General features: G+C 43.3%; 1 protein-coding gene across 2 annotated transcripts in view; it reads right to left on the bottom strand.

Moving 5' to 3' along the window:
• Positions 1-23,812, bottom strand: part of HECW1 (HECT, C2 and WW domain containing E3 ubiquitin protein ligase 1) — a 467,976-nt gene that overhangs the window by 31,979 nt on the left and 412,185 nt on the right. For both annotated transcript variants that reach the window (XM_082399702.1, XM_082399703.1), the window contains exons 18-22: positions 23,279-23,362; positions 22,767-22,876; positions 17,727-17,847; positions 16,865-16,978; positions 15,885-16,037 (exon numbers count right to left, since the gene is read on the bottom strand). In XM_082399702.1, coding sequence (XP_082255828.1) covers positions 15,885-16,037; positions 16,865-16,978; positions 17,727-17,847; positions 22,767-22,876; positions 23,279-23,362 — 582 coding nt within the window. The remainder of the gene's footprint in view (positions 1-15,884; positions 16,038-16,864; positions 16,979-17,726; positions 17,848-22,766; positions 22,877-23,278; positions 23,363-23,812) is intronic.

The raw sequence follows: 23,812 nt of genomic DNA on the forward strand, positions 1-23,812 counted from the left end.
AGAAGGAGAAGAGAAAGATGACAGGAAGTGGCTCCTGGGAGAGATTAGATGTTAACTTCGAGGGGGATCAAGTTGACGATGTTTAGCAGGGATAAAAGCTAAAAGAGTCTGAAGCTCAGCAGAGAGGTCAGGATAAAAACATAGATTTAGAATTCATAGTTTGACATGGAGAGAACTTTATGGAAGTTTACTTTGATTCCATTGCTATATTTTATGTAAAATTATATCTTTCCATCTATCCGTCTGTCCATCCATCCATCCACCCATCCATCCATCCATCCACCCATCCATCCATCCAATAAAATAGCATGGAAGCACTTAAGTCAAAATATTAATAGCATTTATTTCTGCGTGGGCTTACTTCCTTATGTATATTAAATTTTTTTGCAATGAATGTGGGTTACTGATGTGATAAAATTATATATGTTTATTTGCATATAACAGAGATACAAGGCAAACTAGAAGACATTGGTGTCTCAGAATCTAAGGGAGTAGACTTTGAGGTAGGAGTCCATATCTACTGCAGTGATGTTTCCATTAAGGTCGAGAGGGATAATAGTCCCCTAAGTTTGCGATTAGGTGGTCTCTACTGTTCAAGGAAAGAGCAATTTTGGTGCCGAATACTGATGTCAGATTTCAGTAGGTGAAGGAGAGAATGAGGGAAAGGAGCCGTAAGCAGGGGGAGAGGGTAAAGTATAAAGGCAGATGAGAAAGAGAAATTTTCTGGAGTAAGAGCATAGAGGAGATGGGAACAGATGGAACCAGAGCCTCAGTGGGAGATCTGCGTGGACCGGGAGAAGGGCGATGCAGGGAAGTGTTAGGGTCGAGTGGGTATTTGTAGTCATGGTGGGAAATGGAGGTGGTCCCCTCAGAGTTTCCACTTCAGTAAGATCTGAAGGCATCTCCTCAAAGTGAAGGAGTCTGGTTGGTAGGGGCTTTCAGGCCAGTGGAATGAAAGATGCATCAAAGGACAGGTGAGCTTTGCTGTAGAACCTGCTGAGGTCAGAGAGTATGATTTAGGATTGTACCGTCTCTCAGGATCATTTCATTTTCTCTGGTGCTAGAGGTGCAGGAAACAGCTCTGGTGTTGAACATGGGAGAGTGAGTTATGATATTGATCCAAGGTGGCGTTTTGCCCATCAGATGGGGTGTAAGCGTGGAGGGGAGGGGGAATTGTGTACAAGGGAAGGAGGCGTTCAGGAGGCCTGGGGTGAAGGAAACCATGCCAGATGGGCAGGGGATGGTGAGTCTGAGGTGCAAATGAACTTGGTGAGCAGCTGCGCTGGTGGGAGGAGGTGGGAACACTGGCTGTAGAATGATGGATGAAGGGATTTTAGAGTCGTCAATTTCAGATATGGCACAGTTCTGGGTGATAATGAGGCTGGGAGGGCTATTATGGGAGCAGGTGGCTGGAGTCGAATGTAGGTCAAGGTCACTGGGGCTAGGAAAGTTAGTTTTTTTTTTTTAATCTAAACTAGTATATATATATATATACTTTTTAATTTTTTTATTCAAGTAGAGTTGATTTACAATATTGTATAAGTTTCAGGTGTAAAGCACAGCGATTCAGTTATATACATATATCTATTCTTTTTCAGATTCTTTTCCCTTATAGGTTACTACATAATATTGAGTATAGTTTCCTGTGCTATACAGTAGGAAGTTAAGTCTATTCTCTTCAGCACCTTTACTTAGATAATGTTTCAAGGCATGGGTAAAGAATAGCCTCCCTCATCCCCCCTCAAATTGTTTAAATATTGTAGATGCAAGGCCTGATTTATATTTGGCTTTCATAGCTTCCCTGTGTGTGGAAACAGCACTGCAAATTAGCTGAGAAAACTTGAAGTTTTCTTCATCTGTCCTGAAAGAGACCCTGCCAACACAAGATAATGACAGGATATGATCTTCTGATTGCTAATTAGCAACTGAAATGAATGTGTCTAGCCCAAGTGCCCTTCACTAAAATCAGCCCTACAGGGGGCAAAGGAGTAAGACCAGGGCTACTTATTCCTCAACATGGCAACATGGTGGGCCAAATGGGCGCCTCCTGTTCAGAGAAAGCTCTTCTAGAAGTATATAATGCAGATTATCTGTATCTGTAGTGGGTTGAATGTGCCCCCCCCCCAAAGATGCATCGTCTTCCTCAACCCTGGATCCTGTGAATGTGACCTTAAGTAAAAGGGTCCTTGCAGATATCATTAAGGATCCCCAAATGAGATCATCTTGGAATATCCACGTGGGCCCTAAATCCACTGCCAAATGTGCTTATAAGAGACAGAAGAGGAGAAGACACAGAAACAGAGCAAAATGCCATGTGAAGACAGAATCAGAGACTGAAGTTATGGAGCCAAAAGCCAAGGAATGCCTGGAGCCACCAGAAGCTGAATGAGTCTAGGAAGGATTCTCCCCCAGAGCCTGGACAGAGAACATGTCCTTGCTGACACCTCACTTTTGGACTTCTGGCTTCTAGAACGGAGAATACCCAGTTTGTGGTAATTTGCTAAGGTAGCTCTTGGAGAGTAATATAGTACCCAATGCAAAGGACACCTCTCTTCCTTCGTCTTCTTGGACATTTATCACTAAACCTATTATTGTAGAGTTTATAAGTTGACCCACTAAAGTCATATTTTTAATTTCATGCAAGAGGAGAATTTATCTAATTTTCAATAAGACACAGACTCTGGTTCCATGCCCAGAATTATATAGGAAAGTTGACCAAAACGTGCTGCTTGCCTGGATTACTGAAATGTTCTGAGATCTGCTCTATCCTCATCTAACTGGGTAAAACAGGAAGGTGAAGGTTTAAAAGGTCTTAATTATCTGAGCTGCAAAGACCAGAGAATAAAGGAATAACAATGTCACTGTACTTCAGGCAAAACCCATAGTGCCCTACTGACCCTTTAAATGTTGCGTCCTTCTCTGCCTGTGACTCATTAAGCCATGCACAGTATTACACAAAAACTGAGTCAGGTGAAAAAAATAATCAATTTGATATAACCTAAACAACTTTTAGGGTTTTCATTCATTCATTCATTCATTCATTCAATCTTTCAACAAATCATAATGAGGTACTTACCATTTTTGAGGCACTGTCTAGTTGCTGGGGTACTTAGAGCACAACAGACAAGGCTCCCAAGCTTCCATGGGGCATATAGACTAGTGACATTATGGTTCAGGAAATTATTAGAATTACTGAACTACTACCTAAGTCTCAACTGAAATGACATTCTGTAATTTCCACCTGACTGGCAAAATAATAATGGCTCTGACAACATAATGTTCTCATGCTACACAAAAGCGTACGTACTGGTATAACCACATACCAGGAACACTTGAAGCTATTTAAGTAATTGGTTCTGAATTAATTGTATTGGTAGAGGGGAAGTATGGGAAGCATAAACAATATATAAATGAATCAACATGATGTCAGGGCTTGCGACTATGTCCCATTTAGCTTGATTGTTTTGAAGATTTATCGACTGATTATATTTTTCTTTATAGCATAGAATTAGTTGATGTTCTTTGAGATGAAAATATAAGGAGAAAGTCCCTAGAAGTCTGGATAGTAAGGAAAGCCAACCTTGGAGTCTACGTTTGCTATTCATCATCTGAAACCTGAAAGTCCTTCTTGCCCCTTTGGGCCCCAGAGGTCCCAAGGCATCTGTCTGGTCTGTTCCCAGCCTGTGCCTGAGGGTCTGTCTCCTGGATTATGTCACACACTTTCTTAGATGTCTGGAGTGATTCCCATGTGTCTTTCACAATGATGTTCCTAATCATTAGATTTATACGTCTCCACCAATTATTCCCCTTCTCAGATCCTGAGACCATTTAGGTACCTTGATCCTGTTCTCAACTTGACTAGGGTTGAACTTTTGTCCCAGGTCCACCTGTGCAAATGTCCTTTTCAACACATTTTTTTTTCCCCAGACAGCTTTACTATTCTTAACTTAGGAAATCGATTCCAGGTGGTTGACCCTGACCCTGGCCCTGGCCCTCCATTCATTCCAAATTCTGTTGCCGTAAAACTCTTCACCCTTCCCACTGCTCTGAATATATATTTCCTCTAATGAAATTGAGGCTAGACAGAAGATAAACCTTTGTATTTTCACAGAACTTATGTTTTTAGAAAAGCTCTTCCAACAGACAAAAAGTCTTTTGAAGACGAGATGTTGACTCTCTTAATTCTATTTGGTATTTAAACAAATCAGAAAATGAACACATCTCTTGGAAAGTACATCTTTCAATGACTTAACCAATAGTTCCAAATTTTAACATTTTTATACTTAGAAAGGGTCAAGTGTAAGGCTTTCTCAGCCACGATATTAACTACATATTGTAATTTATTCTCGGGCTTGTATTGTTACTTGAGTACTTTCATTTCCTTTGTCCTCAAAGCAAATTTTTAAGGTGAGCAGCAGCCATTTCCATTTACTTAATCAAGCCGTAATGTATCCACAAAAAAGTTTGAGTCACCTAATCGAAGCCTAATTTTTAATCCCCAGGTTACATGTTACGACACTGAAGTAAGGTAATGTAAACAGCCTGGTCAAATTAATTAACTTTGCTTCTTTTGAAACCTTTGCTCAGTTTAAATCCTAACACACCAGGGAAATTAGGAGAACAGGAAATGGCATCTCCCGCCTCTGTGCGGCACAGAAATTTATTCACACCTCCACCAGTGGTCACTTATACAAAACGTGCTGTGACTTCTTGTCTAATAATATAAGCATCCAGGATAGCTAAAGGTGGGAAACCCAGATCTCTACAGTGGGAACTTATTTTTTTTTGGTAAGTCCTTTCAATGTTAGGTTGAAACAGCCTCTCCACTCTTCTCTCCCCATCTACAAATAAGGGATAATAATGTTCAATTTTGCTTACCTACCTCGAGGGAGAATTTTAGAAAACAGTACTTTAATGTTAATAGGTTCTTTGAAGATGAAAAAGCACTCCATAATTGCTAAATTCCATTATATTTTAAAAACCCATCTCAAAGATACTTCTTTTTCCTTATGCTTGTAACTTTGATTAATTAAAAATAATTATCCTTCCTCAACCTCACTATTTAAGTGCATTAAATATGAGGTTCCCACACAATATCTGTTTCCATGCTCTACCCAATATTATTGCCTTCCTCTTTGGACCTTCATGTTTTCTAACTTCTCACGTATTGGTAAATGGAGTGAAAATCTGTCGTTTCTGGCTCGGGTGATTTCATTTCTTTGTGTGAAAACTGCACCCACATCTAGCTTTCTTCTTCTCACACTCTCTGGAGGGGTCCTGAAGCCGCCAGCATCTGGGGCAGTGTTTCTCCAAGGGTGGCGATCCTTCCTTTGGCATCAGGTTCCCTGGGGTGCTTGTTCAAGTATAGGTGCCTGGAGATTAGACTCTCTGTGGGGTGGGTTCTGGGAATCTGCATTTAAAACAAGCTCTGCAGTTGTTGACTAAAGTTTGAGGACCACAGACTCCAAGTCCCTCATCCTTTTTTTTTTTTTTTTTTTACAGTGGAAAAAAATGGCGTGAGAGTCGGAAGTGAAGTTTTGACTTAGGCAACAGTCACTGTGCTCTATGCGTGGGCACCAGAGAAGGATGGAGTTCAAAGACCTGTCTCTTCCAAAAGCAGAGGATGTGAAGGGTCCTGCTTGGCCTCCTCTCAGCCCAGTGACCTGCATGCATGCCTCCTCCTGTCCCATTAAACAGGGGAGGGGTTCTTCCTTTTGTCCCAAGCTAATCCCCTTCTTGTGTCACCAGCCTGTACGTGGCGACACTTGCCATGTGTTTCCCTCCAGTCCAGAGGACGAAGGGCCGCCCTGGTTTCAGTTTCTCTTTCCACTTGTGCCATAGATCCCCTTCCCTTCCGCCTCCTCGGGCTCCTGTCCCATCAATGTTCTGACCTCTCTTATAATTCAAGTCTTTCCCTTTCTTCTTTCATTGTCTCCTCAAAAACCTTGCACCCTTCCAGCTGCCCCACCCAACTGAGCTTCCAGAAAAAGCAGTGATCAGGTCTACGGACGACTAACACAAATTAAAACAAACAGAGCTCCCTCTGGAATGTGAACACGGGGGCAAGTGCCAGCAAAAAGCACGTCCCCGCTATGGAGCTGTTCTGCAGTCAGTATTTGGGAAGGGCAGGCTAGTTCTTTGCAGCTCCCTGTACTTACAGAACGACATTTCCCCGGCTCCCATGCCACGCCCGGCGCGGTCTGCATTCCCTCTGCTGGGTGCACATTCCTGCCAGCTGAGTTCAGGGTTTGGCCCTAAGCTAGTGTCCCATCTCTACAGCTAATCGTGGGTTGGGCTTGGTCCTGACATCCCCGCCAGTGGTTTGCTCTGTAATTGCTCCCTCCTGGTCTGTGGGAAGACTGAGGCGTGGCATCTGGTCCTCCTGCACATGCAGGCCCGCCGGGAGTGAGAGGGTGACCTGCTGCTGGGCAGGTGACAAAACCACCTGCCTGAACACTCCCTGCCCTCCACCCTCCCAACCACCCAGAAATGCTGTGGGAATCCTGATTCCCAAGGGGCGTGGCCTCACTCCAAGCTCTGTCCCTGAATGAGTCGGGGAGGCAACTGTCCTGGGAAGCCTAGAGGGGTGGGATAGGGAGGGTGGGAGGGAGACGCAAGAGCGAGGAGATATGGGGACACATGTATACGTGTAGCTGATTCACTTTGTTATACAGCGGAAACTAACACACCATTGTAAAGCAATTTTACTCCAATAAAGATGTTAAAAAAAAAAAAAGCAAGTGGAAGAATTACTACTAAAGAGGACTAACGAAATAATTTCATTTCTATGAAGTTCTAGAGCATACAAAGAAAACAGGTGCTGAAAATATCTATTCAGTGGTTTCATGGAGTTAAGAGGGGTCAGAGATAGACTGGGAAGGACCATGAGAAGATTTTTGAGGTGACAGAAAAATTCCATATCTTTATAAGGATGTAGGATATACATGTATATACATTTGTCAAAAATATACAGATAAAGTTGGTGCACGTAACGTGTAAATTTTACTTTAAAAAAATCAAATTCAGATCTGGAGAAGTGTACACGTTCTTGAAACTGGGTGATAAGAGCATTAGGCATGTCTGTTGTTTGGATGTTTGAAACGACTCATAAAGGGTATTAAAAAAAAAAGGAAGCAAGTGGGAGGTTCTCTTCTGGATGGACTTGAAGGGAATCAGGGCATGGGCTCAGCTCAGGGGCCTGACTGCACTGTGGCTCTTGCCCTGTCCCCGCTCAGGGGCTGGGTTATGCTGGTCCAGGAACCAGAGATTTTGAATATAAACATGTTTTTCTATAGAACTATAGGCCACGGAAATATTCTTAATCCTGCAAAGATATTGCTGCCCTTGGTCAGCCATGTGACGCATTTCTTTTTCCAAGCTTTTTCCATATGGGAACATTAAAGCTGTAGTTCTCAATAGGGAGATGTTTGGCAATATCTGGAGACACTTTTGGTTGTCACAACCCCGGGGTGGTGGTAGTGGTGAGACTGTACCTAGTGGGCAGAGGCCAGGGACGCTGTTCAACATCCTCCAACACACAGGACAGTCCCCACCATAAAGAATCATCTGGCCCCAAATGTCAATAGTGTCAAGGCTCAGAAACCTGGGATCAAGAGAACCAACCTAGCTTTCTCTAACACTTTCTGATGTCCCTATAAAATACACACATACACTCAAGGACAGAATGATGGCATCCGCATCTGTTAAATGCCTACTGGGTACCAGTCACTTTTCCAGTACCCTTACGACCATCACACAGAATAGGCACTGTTATCACCTTTTCATGGGAAAGGAGGCTGAGATTCAGATAGGTTGAGAAACCTGCTCAGGGTCACACAGCAGCTGAGAGTTGGAGCAGGAATTTACTCCTCTGGCTGTGTGGCACCCTGCCTCAGGAACTGAAGGGTGCTGCCTGTATGCCAGAAACCATGCTGGTTGCAAGGGGCGATAACGTGCTTGCTGCTGGATCCAGTTTCGAAGCTAGCACGAATCCTTACAATACAGAGTAGCCAGGGAGAGATGGAATGAGAAATGCAGACAGCCCAGAGTGGTGTTCTATTCAAACTGTTTTGCACAGAAGCATAAAGATGGGGAGGAGGAAGAAGAGTCCGAGTGGACAAATGACCAGCCCCCAGACTCCTTGAAGGAGACTCGCTCCACCTTCTTCTGTCCTAGATACTGGGACTGAATGTAAATTTCATTGGAAAGCAAGGTTTCAGCTAAAAGTGTCTGAAAACCTTTGTTTCTAAAAGAACTCAAGGGGACTTGCCTGGTGGTCCAGGGGTTAAGACTCTGTGCTCCCAATGCAGGGGGCCCGGGTTCAATTTCTGGTCAGGGAACTAGACCCTGCATGCATGCCACAACTAAAGATCCCGCATGCCACAACTAAGACCCGGCGCAGCCAAATAAATAAATAAATAAATATTTAAAAAAATAAATAAAGAACTCAAGAGAAGATGAACTTACTCTTCAGAAGAAAGTTCAGGAAAGAAGTCACAAAAGAACTATAAAGTATTTTAAATGGGCTTTAAAGGGTGGGTGACACGTGGACCCACATAAATGAGAGAACAGAGGAAATGACGGGGCCCGTAAGGGAGAGGAGCGCACCTGACGGAGCACGGGGGTGGGAGGAGGAGCTGCCGGGAGAGGTAGATGGTGTCCCAAGACAGGTGATCTTGCACCTTGGGGAGCCCCTGAGGATCTGAGGAATCTGGACTTCATTTTGTAGACAGTGGGAATTATTAAAGCTTTGGGGGCTGAGTAAAGGGAGGGCAAATGGGATGGAGAATGGAAGACACCAGAGGTAGAGTGAGCGAGGTGGCAGTGCGTCTGTGTGGCATTTCTAATACGCCAGAGGCTCACTGACTGCCCAGGAGTTCGTGCGACCAGCATCGGGTCCTCAGAAATCGGAGGGCGCGTTGAGGGATTCATGTCTAGGACACTTGTTTCTTTCTAATAACTTAGCTAAGCCATTTGTACCAAACGGCATTTTAGTCGTTAGGGATTTAATTTTAAAAATTTACACACACTTGTAATTTTTATATCAATTCATTAATATGCTCACAGATACCTTTTTATTATCATTGGTTTTGTCTCCTTCTGGCCTGGTTGGCTGCTCTCTCCTCATCTCATCTCCTGGGACCCATGCTGACTAAGATGTATCCTTCCATATTTTTCCTCTAAGTCATTTAATCACATACTAAGTTATTTATATTCACATATCTATATCCATACAGGTACAGGTTTTGCATCATTATTTTTCAGTTTTTAAATTGTGTTGTTCATAGTTTTCTGCTTTTCTTCCCTCAACAATATCTTGAAGAAATCCTCTTCCATCATCTGGTAAGATTCTAATTCAGCTCTTTTACGCCTCATATCATGGTGCAGTGTGGAGCTGCTGTGATGAAATTAACTGGTCTCTGTTGATGGACAGTTGGGTTGCTTCTACATTTGTGTCTTTACAAATGATACTGAAATAAACATCCTGGTATGTTTTGTTAGGGAGGATAGGATAGCTTTTAAAAGTTTGCACTGGAGAGCCATGCTGCCTGGGTTGGATTCCTGGCTCTGCCATTTATTGGCTATGCTACCTTGAGCAAGTACTAAACCTCTATGGGTACCAGTTTCCTCATTTGTAAAATAGGGAGATCATAACAGGATGTTCAACTCATGTAGAGCTTTTACAAAGATACCTGGCCCATAATAAGGGCTCAATAATATTAGCTGTTATTATAAGAGTCCTTATAGCAGTGCTTTTATTTCTATGAGAGAGATTCATGGGCCAGAGGGTATATGGGTTTAAAAGTTTTAATATATGTTGTTGATCATGTGTTTAAAAAAGGCTATCAAAATTCACATTTCTATTGGTGATGGAAGAGAATAAACTTTCACCCATGTCCCCCTGAAAAGAGGTAATATAATTCTTTTTAATTTTTGCCAATTTGATTGTTATAAAGTGATATATCATAGTTTATTTTACTTAAATATCCCTGGCCACTGATAAAATTGAAATTCTTTTTATGGGTTTGGTGATTATTTGGATTTTTTCTTCTCTGAACAGCTTTTTTCATTTTCTTTGCTGATTTTTCTAGAGTTGTTTCTCCTCTTCTTTCCAAGGTGGAAGAGCTCTTTGAAATCTATATTGCAGATTTTCAGCCTCTGATTTTCCTGAGTTGCAAAGATTATTTTTCAAAATCAAAGCTTGCCTTTTGCCTTTATTTATGGTATTTTTGCCATAAAAAATATTTTCATTTTTATATATTCAAATATATTTTCCTTTTCTTTGCTAGATTCCAGGGTTCCAATCTTGAGTGAAAAAGCCTCTACCACTCAAAGTTTCCTGAGTTTGTTTTCTGTTCTCAATAATGTTTATTTTCTAGAATATATAGAAAGTCACCTAGAGTTTTCTGAAGAAATCTTACTGTTATATTTTTTACATGTGCTTTCAAGTTGGAGAGGAATTTAACCTAATTTTTTTTGGTTGTAGAGCCAGTTATATTGGCCTCATTGACTACATAGTCCGTTCTTTTCCAACTGACTTGAACTGCCACCTTTGTCATATAAATCTCGTACACAGAAGGAATAACTGCAGCATTACCATCTGGTTGAGACGCCCACAGCCAAGCAGGGCTTCCCATTCAAAGCTAAAGCAGGCTCGTACCCAGTGGCTCAAGTTCTCTCTGTGTGGCAGTGACGCCCAAAGGAGACCCTCTTCCTTCCCCCAGGACCTCTGAAGCACTGATGAGACAAGAGTCGGACCCCACGTGAGGGTCGTGGTACCATCTGGGACCACTGCTGGCTCTGCATCCTGGCTTTTCTGCCAGCCCAGGGCTCAGGGGACTGAGGTACAGAGTCAGAGCCTCGGATCAGAGGGGAGGCCCCGGCTCACTTCATAACAATTCATCATCCAATGTTGAGCTAAAAGGGAGCTCTCACCTGCGTGAGCTCTGTTCAGATTGCTAGTTGCTCAGAAAGGTACCTGTCATTTTGCTTCCGGGCTACACAGCAAATATTCTCAACATGAGCGGGAACCTCAGCGGGTGAAAGTCCTCACGTCCTTTCCTTTGCAAAGACAGAGGGTAACTAACCTCTGGGCCAGGCACTACAGGCCTTTGACCTTTATAAAGGATCCATCCAGAGAATTTTGCTAATTCTTAAAACATCCCTGTGGTTTCCTTCCTCCAAGCGCTGAAGTGTAACAGACATAGTGACACGGCCTGCTCCAGCCAGAGATGGTCAGAGACAGCAGAGTCAGGACGAAAGAAAGCAGGGGTTGGGCAGTTGGCGAGGTGCCTTCCCTGGTGGAAAGTGACTGAGCAGGCCAGAAGTCCAGCGTTTCTCCTGTGCTTTTCATCAGGCCTTTGCCTGTGGCCTTCCCCTGCATCTGTGCTGAGACATGCTGGATCCCAAGGTTTCCTCCAGAACGCTGGGTTCCCTTCACGCCACCAGGGCGCTTACCCCCATGAACCTCTGCCACCATCCAAACGCAACTCCCTTGGTCATCTGAACGCTCTCCCTACTCTGATGTCCTAAGCTCTGTCCTCCCAATCCTGGGCTCTGAACCCCTGGGGACCCCTTTCTATTGCCTGCACACCTCCTCTGGCCTCCACCTTCTCAGACTGCCTTCTTCCCCCTCAGCAGGTCCTCGTCGGAGCACCTCCTTCTCTGTTCCATTCCTCCCAGGCTGAGCGCTCTGGCCACTCCTTCTTCTTTTTTAAAAAAAATATTTATTTATTTATTTGGTTGCGTAGAGTCTTAGTTGCGGCTCGCGGGCTCCTTAGTTGTGGCTCGCTGGTTCCCTAGTTGTGGCATGTGAACTCTTAGTTGCGGCATGCATGTGGGATCTAGTTTCCTGACCAGGGATCGAACCCGGGCCCCCTGCATTAGGAGCATGGAGTCTTAACCACTGTGCCACCAGGGAAGTCCCTGGCCACTCCTTCTTAGCTCTCCCCAGGGACCTTTGGCTCTGCCCATCCCTGACACATCAGCATGGTCCACCTCTCTGCGAGCTCCCATCTCCTCCCATGGCTGAGCCACTCCGGCTGTGTTGGTACCTCTCAAACTCAGTTTCCAGCCCAGCTCCCCAGGGCCATATTCCAGTTACATACTAATATATCCGTGTGTATTTATAAGGGCACCTGCAAATTCTACGTGTCAAAGAGTGAATTCCTCATCTTTCCTCTAAGTATCATCTATTTCACATAACTCCCATCACAGTGAATGGTCGCAATCCATCGCATGGTGCAACCAGGAACTTTGAACTTATTCTATATTTTTCTCTCCCCTTCACCTCAACATTAAACCAGTGAGCCAACTAGTTCAGTCTCTTCTCCTTCCGAGAAGTTCCCAAAGTCAGTCCCCTCCTCTCTCAGACCCTGCCTCTGTCTCAGTTTTGATCGTCTGTTTCTCCCCATGACGTATCAACAGCTTCAGAGCTGGTCTCGGCTCTTTCCAGCCTTCCCTCAAAATTTTCCCCACATTACAGCAAGATTTACTTTTTGAAAACACAAATCCAATGATAGCATTCTCCCTATGGGATGAGACCATCGGTCTCTCTCTTTGTCTCCAGCCTCATTCCCACCACAACCCCAAAGGCCATTCTTGGCTCTGATCCACCTACACTGCTTGCCGAAGGCTCTATTCCCTCCCACGCCTTTCGAGTCTTGCTTCCAATACTGGATCCTCAAAACGTCTTTTCTCCCCTTCTCTACCTAGTCTCCTACTCAACTGTCCCTTAAGACTTGGCTCGTATACCCACTCTCTTTAGAAAAAAAAAAAAAAGATGGCACAATTATCCCCTCTTTTTATGAGATCCCCTGGTTTCACTCCCCACTCCCCCATCCCTTGCTTTGGGCTGAGTGAGACATTTCCCCTTGTGATTTAATACAATTCCCAGGCTTATATATGCATCTCGGGGGCGCTCTCTCTCTCTCAAACACACACACACACACACGTGTATTATGTATGCATAACCTGGCATTTAAGCTATTGTAGTGGAATTATTGATTTACTCACATGCTCCCCCCTTGAGGGGGGAGATCTCATTCACTTCGTCTTTGTATCCTCCTAGCACATAGCACATGCTTGATTTACAATTGCTTAATTAATGAAGGTATCCCACAACACCCAGCATAGTCCTTCCTATTTGCTACGATATTTGATGAAAATATTTCCTGACTCTAATTCATGACCTTCAAGACACCATCTTAAATTTCATGCTCACAGACTAAGAGAATTAAGGGATTATATGAAGTATACTCTGTGTACATATATATTCTTGTGGCATGGGGTATGGCACTCTCCACCGCTGGAATGAACCCTGCCTGAACGTGACTAAGTTAGATGTAGCCTTCAATTCTCATTCCTAAGTCCCCTCAGTGGCCACTTCCTGCTCCGCCTGCCCCATCTACGTGTTTCTGCCTCCCAGGTTTCATCATCCACTTATTTGATAAGTTACAGGAAAAGGAAAAACAAAGGGCCACATTTGCTTCTTCACCTGCGGAGAGTCAAGAGACCCACTGTAACACTTGATGCAGACACGCCTGCGTCAGCTCAAGAACTTCAGAGCTGACACATGCAAATCAGTGAAGTTAGAACACACCCTCACACCATACACAAAAATAAACTCAAAATGGCTTAAAGACTTAAATACAAGACATGACACCATAAACTCTTAGAAGAGACCAGAGGCAAACATTCTCTGACATAAATCATACCAATGTTTTCTTAGGCCAATCTCCCAAGGCAATAGAAATAAAAGCAAAAATAAACAAATGGGACCTAATCAAACTTACAAGCTTTTGCACAGCAAAGGAAACCATAAACAAAATGAAAAGACAATCTACGGACCGGGAGAAAATATTTGCAAATGATGTGACCAATAAAGGCTTAATTTCCAAAATATACAAACAGGTCATACAACTCAATAACAAAAAAAGCAAACAACCCAATAAAAAAATGGGCAGAAGACCTAAAGAGACATTTCTCCAAAGAAGACATCCAGATGGCCAGTAGGCATATGAAAAGATGCTCAATATCACTAATTATTAGAGAAATGCAAATCAAAACTACAATGAAGTACCAACTCACAATGGTCAGAATGGCCATCATTAAAAAATCTACAAATAACAAATACTGGATGGGGTGTGGAGAAAAGGGAACCCTCCTACATTGTTGGTGGGAATGTAAGTTGGTGCAGCCACTATGGAGAACAGTACGGAGGTTCCTCAGAAAACTAAAAATAGAACTACCATATGATCCAGCAATCCCACTGCTGGGTATATACCTGGACAAAACTATAATTCAAAAAGATACATGCACCCTTATGTTCATAGCACACTATTTACAATAACCAAGACATGGAAACAACCTCAGTGTCCATCAACAGATGAATGGAAAAAGAATATGTGGTACACACACACACACACACACACACACACACACACACACACACACACACACTGGAATACTACTCAGCCATAAAAAAGAATGAAATAATACCATTTGCAGCAACATGGATGGACCTAGAGATTATCATACTAAATGAAGCAAGTCAGAAAGAGACAAATACCATATGATATCACTTATATGTGGAATCTAAAATATGACACAAATGAACATATCTACGAAACAGAAACAGACTCACAGACGTACAGGACAGATTTGTGGTTGCCAAGGGGGAGATTTGGAGGGGGAGGGATGGATTGGGAGTTTGGGATTAGCAGATGAAAACTATTATATATAGAATAGATAAACAACAAGGTCTTACTGTATTGCACAGGGAACTATATTCAATATCCTATGATAAACCATAATGGAAAAGAATATGAAAAAGAAAAAAATATATATCTGAATCACTTTGCTGGAAAGCAGAAATTAACACAATGTTGTAAATCAACTATACTTCAATAAAATAAATTCTAAAAAATGAAAAAATAACAAAAAAAGAACTTCAAAGCTGAGAGTGTTTGGAGAGAGAGGTCACTGGCTGTAGCTGGCAGCTGTAGCAGAGGTGGGTTGTTCTGTTGCCGTAAAACCAAAATATGGGGATTTGGGCCATACGCCCAGCAGGCCCAGGTTTTACCCGAGAAGCTCCCTTCACCAGCAGCCCCATGACACATCATCAATAAGCAATGTCAGACAAGAACCCACATCAGCAGTATCCGAGACTTGTTTCCCTCCTCATGGCAGGAGCTCCTGCAATGAAGTCAGGGGTACTTTTCAAGTCAGGTGTGGTGGTGACACAGTAGGAAAGTGCAGGCATCCTAGATGTCCCATGCAGCTTTCTGGAGACTTCTAACACCCATATCTGAGGTATCTCACCCACAGAACTACACAGAATTGACTGATACTGATCTTCTTACTCATTTCAGTAAGTGGCAATTGATGTCTCAAGAAGAGAGGACCAAAGAGATACTGCATTTTCAAGTCAGAAGGATGCTGAGAGATCATCTGACCCAACAGACTTATTTTACAGCAAGATGCAGAAGCTGATGGCCACAGTGTGAAAGCTGTTGGTCCAAATCAGAGAATTGCCTACAAATACCTTCAAGAAGCCTCTGCAGGGGACTCTTAGGATTTTAGTAGAATTATCAACATTCAGAACCTATGTCTACTTACCTTCGTGTCTCCTCAGAAGGCAATGACAGTATCTTACATCAATTTGCAGTTGATAGGAAATTTGTATGTCTTTAGTAATTTATTTTGTATTCTGAGTGAAGACTGGCAGACAACCTTCGCTCTAGTGCCTTGTTATTCATTCCCATCAGCCCTCATGATATCCGGCCGCTGCTCCAAACACAGTGGTCCTCAAGAAACACCACTGTCTTCTGACTAAGAAAGACCAGAACTTTCCAACACGAGAAAGTAAAAATTCCAGCTCTTACCATTCAAGATGGTTTTCTACAAACGCAGACATGGGGCTGATCTGCACGGTGTAGGTGTCATTGGCGGAGTACTCGAAGAGTCCATAGTAAGGGTTGAAGAGCTCCTGAGACAAAAGGAAGAAGAACTCTCGCGAAGGACCACTGTAGTCCAGGCTGCAAAGGAAGCAGAGGCCCGGGAAGCTCATTACGTGCGAGAGGCAGGGGACCTATCCCTACGCAGGGGCTGGCTTGCCCTTTCAGAGTCAGTACTGGGAAAGCAGAGAGCAGCCTCTGCTCTTTACAGTGGATCCTAAGGGAAGTATACTTTGCTGTAGAAAATGAGAATGAGGTGATTGGTTTGGGGATGATGTTCTTACTAGATGGCCATGCACCAATGCTTATGGCAGTGTTCCTTAACCTTTGTCCTCGATCATATGATACCTTTTGGATAAAAGGTATGATATGCCCCATTCAAAACCGGGACTTCATTGTGGGAGGTACAAAAGAATTTCCTGTGATGGTGCATGTGTGCATGTGTATGAATTGAAAACACTTTCAAGTTCATTCTGCTATGCCCTCCTGGGTGGGCTTGCCCTCCACGGTTGAGATGGCTTGCCAAGAAATCACTGAAATTATATGAAAAATTTGGTATGTAGTTATATACATGCACTCTTGGGGGAAGAGTTCTTTGATGAGAAACTCAGAAGGGTACCCACATGAGAAAGTAAAGATGCAGTAGTTTAGGTCTGTAATTTTGGCTTGTACTTTGACCATGTGACCTCAGACTCTAGAACATGCCAATCATCTTAGGCTTTTAGAGAACATGAAACCTAAAGATTGGCAACACCTGGAGAGAAAGGCCTCCTGGGAGGACATGATCAGAATCACCGTGGGGCAAAGGCTTAGAGACATCCTGCTTCTTCTTGAGAAGAATCACCCAGGATCTGGGGTTTCTGGTCTACCCACACTAAGGTGTCTCCATAAAAGTGCTGGTGCCTCACCCCTCCTCTCCAACAAAGGTGATGTAGAGCTTGTTTCGCTGGAGCTCCTTCCGGGAATAGGCCATAACCTGATTGAAGGTTCCCTCCAACAGGTGGTCTCGCCGAATGATGAGCCTGGAAAGGAGAAGAAGTCATGTGGGTGGTGAGCGGGTGCTCGGGCTCCGATGTTAGGGAGTGTTCTAGGTGAGCTGTGGGGACCCAGGCTGATGGTCTCATTGCCCAGCCTCTCCAACAAGGTATAGATTCCGTCAGTTCAGTTATGGCCTTATGTTGACACTCTTTTCAAAACCATGAAAGCACAAGGACAACATGTGCACTTTCATAATGGGACACATTCCATCAAGTTGGACTACCTTTAGGATTCTTTTTGATCAATTCCAAAAAGAATCTCTTAAGTTGGATTCCTGAGTTTGGGTTTGGCTTTTCAAGATGAAAATAATAAACCTAAAGTGGAAAAAGACCACAACTCTTTACTTAGATCCAAAGATCAAAGCTATTTGACTAATGAGTAGGTAAATTTGTCCCAAGAATATGTAAAGGGAAACATACGATTTTTTAATTTAGTTCAAGATTCCTTGTTTTCTAAAAAGATCTACCATTGATTTTATACATGGTTTTGTTTGAAATCTACTTTTCTTTCTCCCTCTCCTTCCCTTCTCTTCTCTTCCTGCCTCCCTTCCATTTCTTAACTTCCTTTCTTCTTTCTTTCCAACTTCCTAACTTTTTCTTTCCTCCCTTCTATGAACATGACTGATACTACACCATGGTATCCAATCTCCAAACATATATTACCAAGTTATGGGGGAAAAAAGGATAGAAACATCTACCATCTGAGTTCAGTGCCAAGCACTGGAGCACTCACTTAATTTTCCCTGGACCCTGACCAAATCCTTTGGCTTCCAGTTTTCGGTAGAAATTGCGGAGCTTGGCCTCAAAGTCTCTCCTGTAGGGTGAAGGGGCTCTTGCACTGGCTCTCTGTAAACCTGCAGAGAGAAGCACACAGGCCGAAGGTCATCATTTTTTTACTGAAGAACAAATATGCAGGGCAACGGAGGAGAAAGGGCCAACCAGAGGCACATTCCTGCATCTTCGTGTTTTACTTCTCCAAGACGTTTCCCTTCATTTCTATCACTCCCTCAGTTACTTTTATAATAAACAGGTATAATATAATAAAGAGAAGACTGAATTCTGATGACAATAAATATTTATGTCTTCCACTCCATTTCAAGTTGTATTTCTCTTCAGAATACCTCGATGAGCATATTTCTTGGCTTAGTTATGCTTGAATATTCTAAAACAACATAAATCAAACTAGACTCTTGTAAGTTACTAGATTATAAGAAGTGGTTGTAACTATAATGAAGCAACTAGGATTGTAATATATGTGTACTTTGTACTTCTCTAACTATATTGACGCTAAAATAAATATACATGTCCATTAGGCCCCAGAGCATGCAGGAGTTTATATCAGATTACCTTGCACTATAAAAGCAAAATTAATAATATTATTAATAATAATTCCTTACTCTTTACAGAAGAGAGTTTTTGTATCACCTAGAGTGCTTTGTAGATGCTTTATTATCTTTATATACCTTTTAATGAAAAAAGGAATGGAAAAAATAACATTCTTCTCCAAGTTTCACAGATGGCTATGATCATGGTTTGCCCCTTCAATACCTATTTATTAGTTTATATTCCAGGTACCGAATTTATAATCTAGATAAAACTGATATAACCAAACTCACAGAAATGAGAATATAATTATAAGTTGAGATGATTCCTACCCATGAAGGATAGGAACTTAGTTCTTTGAGATCACAGAATACTCTGGCCAAGTTCAGGAAGTCTTCCCTGGGGAATAGCTGAAGAATAAGCAGGCATGAATTAGATTGAGTGAGTTAGGAAGGGCTTCCACTGAACTTAAGAGAAGAGATGAGCTGGGAGAAGAGCAATCTAGGTAGCGGACCAGTACATGCAGAGGTACCGTGACAGGATGGAAAATGGTGCTCCAGTTTATCTGGAGCATAGCATGTGAGGACCAGAGTGATGCAAAACAAGGCTTGAGAGGTGGGCGGGAGACAGATCAAACAGGATAAGGTACACTGTGTTAAGCAATTTTGTTTAATGTTAAGCACAACAGGAAAGCCATTGTGTGGGGACCAACGTGATGTGTCTTGAGTTACGAAAACCTTAGTCTTTCTGCAGTAGAGAGAAAACACCGGAGAGGTCCAGAATGGATTTAGACAGCCTGCATTGCACTAGGGTGGTGTCAGTGGAGATGAGAAATGGGACTACATCGAAAAAAAAAAAAAAAGAAGAAGATAGATTGGAGATGTGTTTAGGAGGCAATGAACTGGATATTGGTAGTGAGGCCAAAGTGGGTTTCAGACATCATAATGGAATGGCCTGTGGTGACATTCACTGAGATGGGGACAAATGGAAGAAGCACAGATGGGTGAGATCACGAGCTTGGTCTTTGATGGCAGTACGTTTGAATGCTTGATTGGGAAAAGACATAGCTTGAGAGAGAGGAGAAAAAAACCTGGCACAGAGTCTTGAGGATGGTAGGAAGGGAAGGATGAGTCTGCAAAGGTGGCCAAAGACGTAGATGAAATGCCTACAGCTTGTGTCCCAGAAGCCAACTGAAGAGGTGACTTAAGGGGAGGAGCCATCAGTAGTGTTAAGTGTGGCTGAAAGATCAGGAGGAGGGCTGAGAATTACCCATAGGACTGGGTGCCCAGAGCTTGCTGCGACCTTAGTGAAGACGCCCCCTCTAATGCACAGGTGTGAAGGGGGAGAGGGAGGTGGCAGCCTTGGTAGGCTTGTAAGATAGGCAGCAGGCATTTGAGACAGTTTCTGTCTAAGGGCTTCAATTTTCTCAGTGAAGGAAGAAGGCACATCATTTGCCAGGAGAGACCCAGGGGTTGGAAGTTTGAGAGGAGTGGCAACGTTTGAAATAGGAGTAGAGAAGAGCATATGTTTACCACTGAAATGTGGTTGAATTTTCTTTTGGGTGTTTAAGGTCCATGTGAGGTGGAGAGATGACTAATTTATAATTGATAATCTGCCTTGTCAGGTGAATTTGCCCAAGAATGCCTGACTACAGATGTAAGGGAAGCAGATAGTAAGGTGATCTAGGAGTGGAACTCTGTAAATGAAATGGAGAGGATCGGGGAGCTCAGGGCATTGTCAAGAAATGATGAACCAGGGAGTCTATGCTGGATGAGGGAGAGGCAGTTAGAAAGGAGAGGCGTCCGTGAACTGGAGGTCCTGATGAGGGCACAGGGTGGTATCAGGGAGAGCAGCTGAATAAGCACGTTGGGTGGGAGTAGGATGCTTGAGTCAGTGACTTCAGGGATGACAACAAGGCAGGAAGGGGACTGTGGGACTGGTGGAGGGGGAGGAGGAGGAGGGGGAGGAGGGGAGGAGGAGGGGGAGGAGGGGAGGAGGGGGAGAGGAGGGGAGGGGGAGGGGAGGGGAGGGGGAGGGAGGGGAGGAGGGGGAGGGGAGGGGAGGGGAAGGGAGGGGGAGGGGGAGGAGGTCAGGGCAGACAAGGAAGCCCAGAAACTGGGAGGCCAAGGAACTGCACGGGTGCCCTTGTGGATGCTGATGTCATCCAGGACGGTGGAAGGACTTGGGGAGGAGAGGGAGACTGTGAGACGGGTGCCACAGTCTTTAAGAATGAGAAAAAGGTCGGTGGATGACAGCAACTAGGAGGAGAGATACAGCTGATCTGTGTTAGCAAGGAGGCACACAGGGCACCAGCGGCACCAGTCTCACCAGCGAGTCCTGCAGCATTTGAGGTGTGGGGGGAACCAACAGCCACCACTTGAAAAGGAAAGAGTCTCTGCTGAAATACCACGTTTCAGGATATAGGTAGAACTAGAATACAACTCTGTAGGTGCAAGTATAATTTTCTGCCATCAGATTACAGTATATTTTATAATACAACTTTCATTACTGCTGGTACTACCACTAGGGCCCATGGTCACTATGATGCATTTTTCTAATAATTTAAGCTTTACAAAGTGCTTTGGCATGTATGATTCACTATGTTGCCCCAGGTAAATGTCATAAAGGTCTAGAAAAATGGGAATTGTAAAGTTTAACTTCAAAATACCTGGCTTACATAGTCTAGGACCCCAAGGTCAAAGCTAGGAGAGTAAAGAATTAAGCACTTTGACAACAATGAATTGGATGATTCTTTGCATTCATGGTGTCAGTAATGTCTGTATCAGGAAGGTTGATTCCTTTTATAAAACCTATCCAAATAACTCGCAGTTAGCAAGTCACTCTTTATACTCCCTTATTTTTTCTATTTGCAGTATGATATCTCCCCCGTGTAATGATACTCTACATACCAAAGGTATGTAGACACTCTACTGCCAAAGGTTTGGACCAAGATGTAGACACATTATCGGGCTTTGACCATCTCTACAACAAGATGGCAGATCATCATGCAGACCAACAGGTCCCCCAGATGGAAGGCTCTGCTCCCCAGAAGGAAGTCATCCTGTGCACACTGGAAACAACTGATTGTCCTGATGCTGGCTCTGACAAAGCTCCTGGTCCTCCTTTTCCCAAGCCGTGTCATCTCAGCTATGCTGTATGTCAGACGCAGCACACGTGGGACATTTCCTCAGCAATGTTACTGATACACTTGTTTGGAGGAAGGCATAACAAGGAGATACTGACTTAAAAACAGATTTTAGGAATCAGCGAAACTACCTCTAAGAGATAGTTCTGAACAACATGAGAGGGGTGGACCAAATGAAAAGATATTCTAGTTTTAGAGACCTATGGCAGTATTGAGTGACACTAGCTGAGTGAGACATCCCTTCTGGGGGACAGAGCATATTGCTAAATTCTGTTTTTCTTCTCCATTTCCCCCTGGCTTCAAAAGCCAAGTTTGAACTCTAACTCTGGAGGTCATAAGATAAGAAGTTACTAGATTTTTCAACTAACTTCCTTTACTAAATTTTAAAGTTATAAACTTGGGTTTGCCACAAACACCCATGACAATGTGATCTTGCAAACCAAGACAATGGGGAAAAGCTCTTCAATATCTGGATCCCATTTGGGAGTACAGATTTGACTGAAGCTAATTATCTTGATGAACCCAGGAAATACTAGCTTCTTTTTTCGCTAAACAGTTCAATATATATTTCCTCATTTGGAATGGAAAATACCCACAAAGAATATCATGAGTTCTAATTCTAAATTCATTCTAATACACAAAGAAAACTTTAGGGAAACAATTTCACATCATGTTAAAAACTTCTTTGGCATCTTCATGGGGGCATAATGGTGGTCCCTAGTAAGGATGTAACCTAGTAACTCCTTTACAACTTAACAAAAAGTTACTCATATTGGTATCTAATAACATTCTGATTCATGAGGCAGAATGTTCCAGAAAGGGCTCTTCCCTTTTAAATGCTCAGAGAGTGTGTTTTAGAACAAAACAGCAATTTAGAGCAGGGGTCCGCAGACTTTTTCTGTAAAGGGCCAGATGGTAAATATTTTAGGTTTTTGGGGCCATACGGTCTCTGTCGCTACTACTCAGCTCTGCTGTTGTAGCATGAAAGTTGACACAAAATATATAGATAAACGGGTGTGGCTGGGTTCCAATAAAATTTTATTGATAGACACCAAAACATGAATTTCATATAATTTTCATGTCATGAAATATTGGTTTTGTGAAAAATGTTTCCAAATCATTTAAAAATGCAAAACACATAATAGCTTGGGGTCATTACCAAAACAGGTGGCACTGTGTCAACACCCAACTTAGTGTGCAGATGATCAGCAAATTGAGAGGGGACTAAGGGAGAGAGGGCACCTTCATCAGGTGGAAACACAGGTGGCCACTTGCAGGAGACAGAATGACAGACCCTCAAGTTACCTGGGGAGTTCTGAGGTGAGGAGCAGGGTGAAGAGCGGGGAGAGAAGCTGTACCCAGGGTGGAAGGCAGCCTGCAGGGGGACATAGGACATAATCTCTTCTTCAAAGAGACTGCAAAGTGAAAAAAAAAAATTAAAAAGTTAGTTCTCTGTCCATGAGAGAATGTTCACAAATTGGGGTAAGAGTGGTTACAATTCTCACGAGACAACAAAAGCACTTAGATTCACTTAGATGGGCACATCCCGGCACACAAACTCTCCCTGTTATTTTAAACCCTAATTAATCCTACAACAAGGTCTCCATCAAGTACCATATGTAGCTCTTGATACCCCAGTCTTACATGTAGAGAAAGAGGTGAATAGCAGGTATAAGGGTGGGAGCCCTACTTCAGTTGCAGCCGCTAGAATATTCTAGAACAAGCAACGAGTGTTTCAGTCCGGGCTGTCCTGGAGAACTGCCCAGAGCAGCTTTTCCAGTTGCTTTTCCAGAACTGTTTCAGGCTCAGCCCCTTACCTCAGCAAAATGACTAGATCTGCATCACAGGACAACTTTTCAAGCCCATGATTACCCTCGGTCCGAATGTAATGGATTTTCTCCCTAGAATAATGTGGGAAGGAAAATAAGAATTACACACGGATGCATAAGTTAAGGAATGAACCCCATTCTGATCCCCCTTTCTCTTCCAATAGGGCTGAACAGTGATGTTCTAATGTCCAGAGTATTTCGAGGTATTTAAGTTCATATTGCAGGTTCCCATGATGCTCTCCAAGGGATCACCTTTCCTCAGACTCACACGGGGACAGAAGCCAAGGAGCACAACACAGGTAGGTCCTCAGAGAGCCACACAGTTGGGAGTGGAGCTGGGGAGGACTATTGTGGGTTCACGGCATCTTGGAAGCCATGGGAAGAAAGAGTGACGAGGTGTCTCCTGAGAAACTTTATGCCTGATGGAAAATGAATTAACTCCACACTGGGTCCAGAGAGGGTCTGGCCCCAGAATACATGAGAGTCTCCCAGGTCAATTTGAGTATAGGCATCAATTTCTCT

Source organism: Balaenoptera borealis (assembly GCF_965194805.1).
Source record: "Balaenoptera borealis genome assembly, chromosome: 7".
NCBI lineage: Eukaryota > Metazoa > Chordata > Mammalia > Artiodactyla > Balaenopteridae > Balaenoptera > Balaenoptera borealis.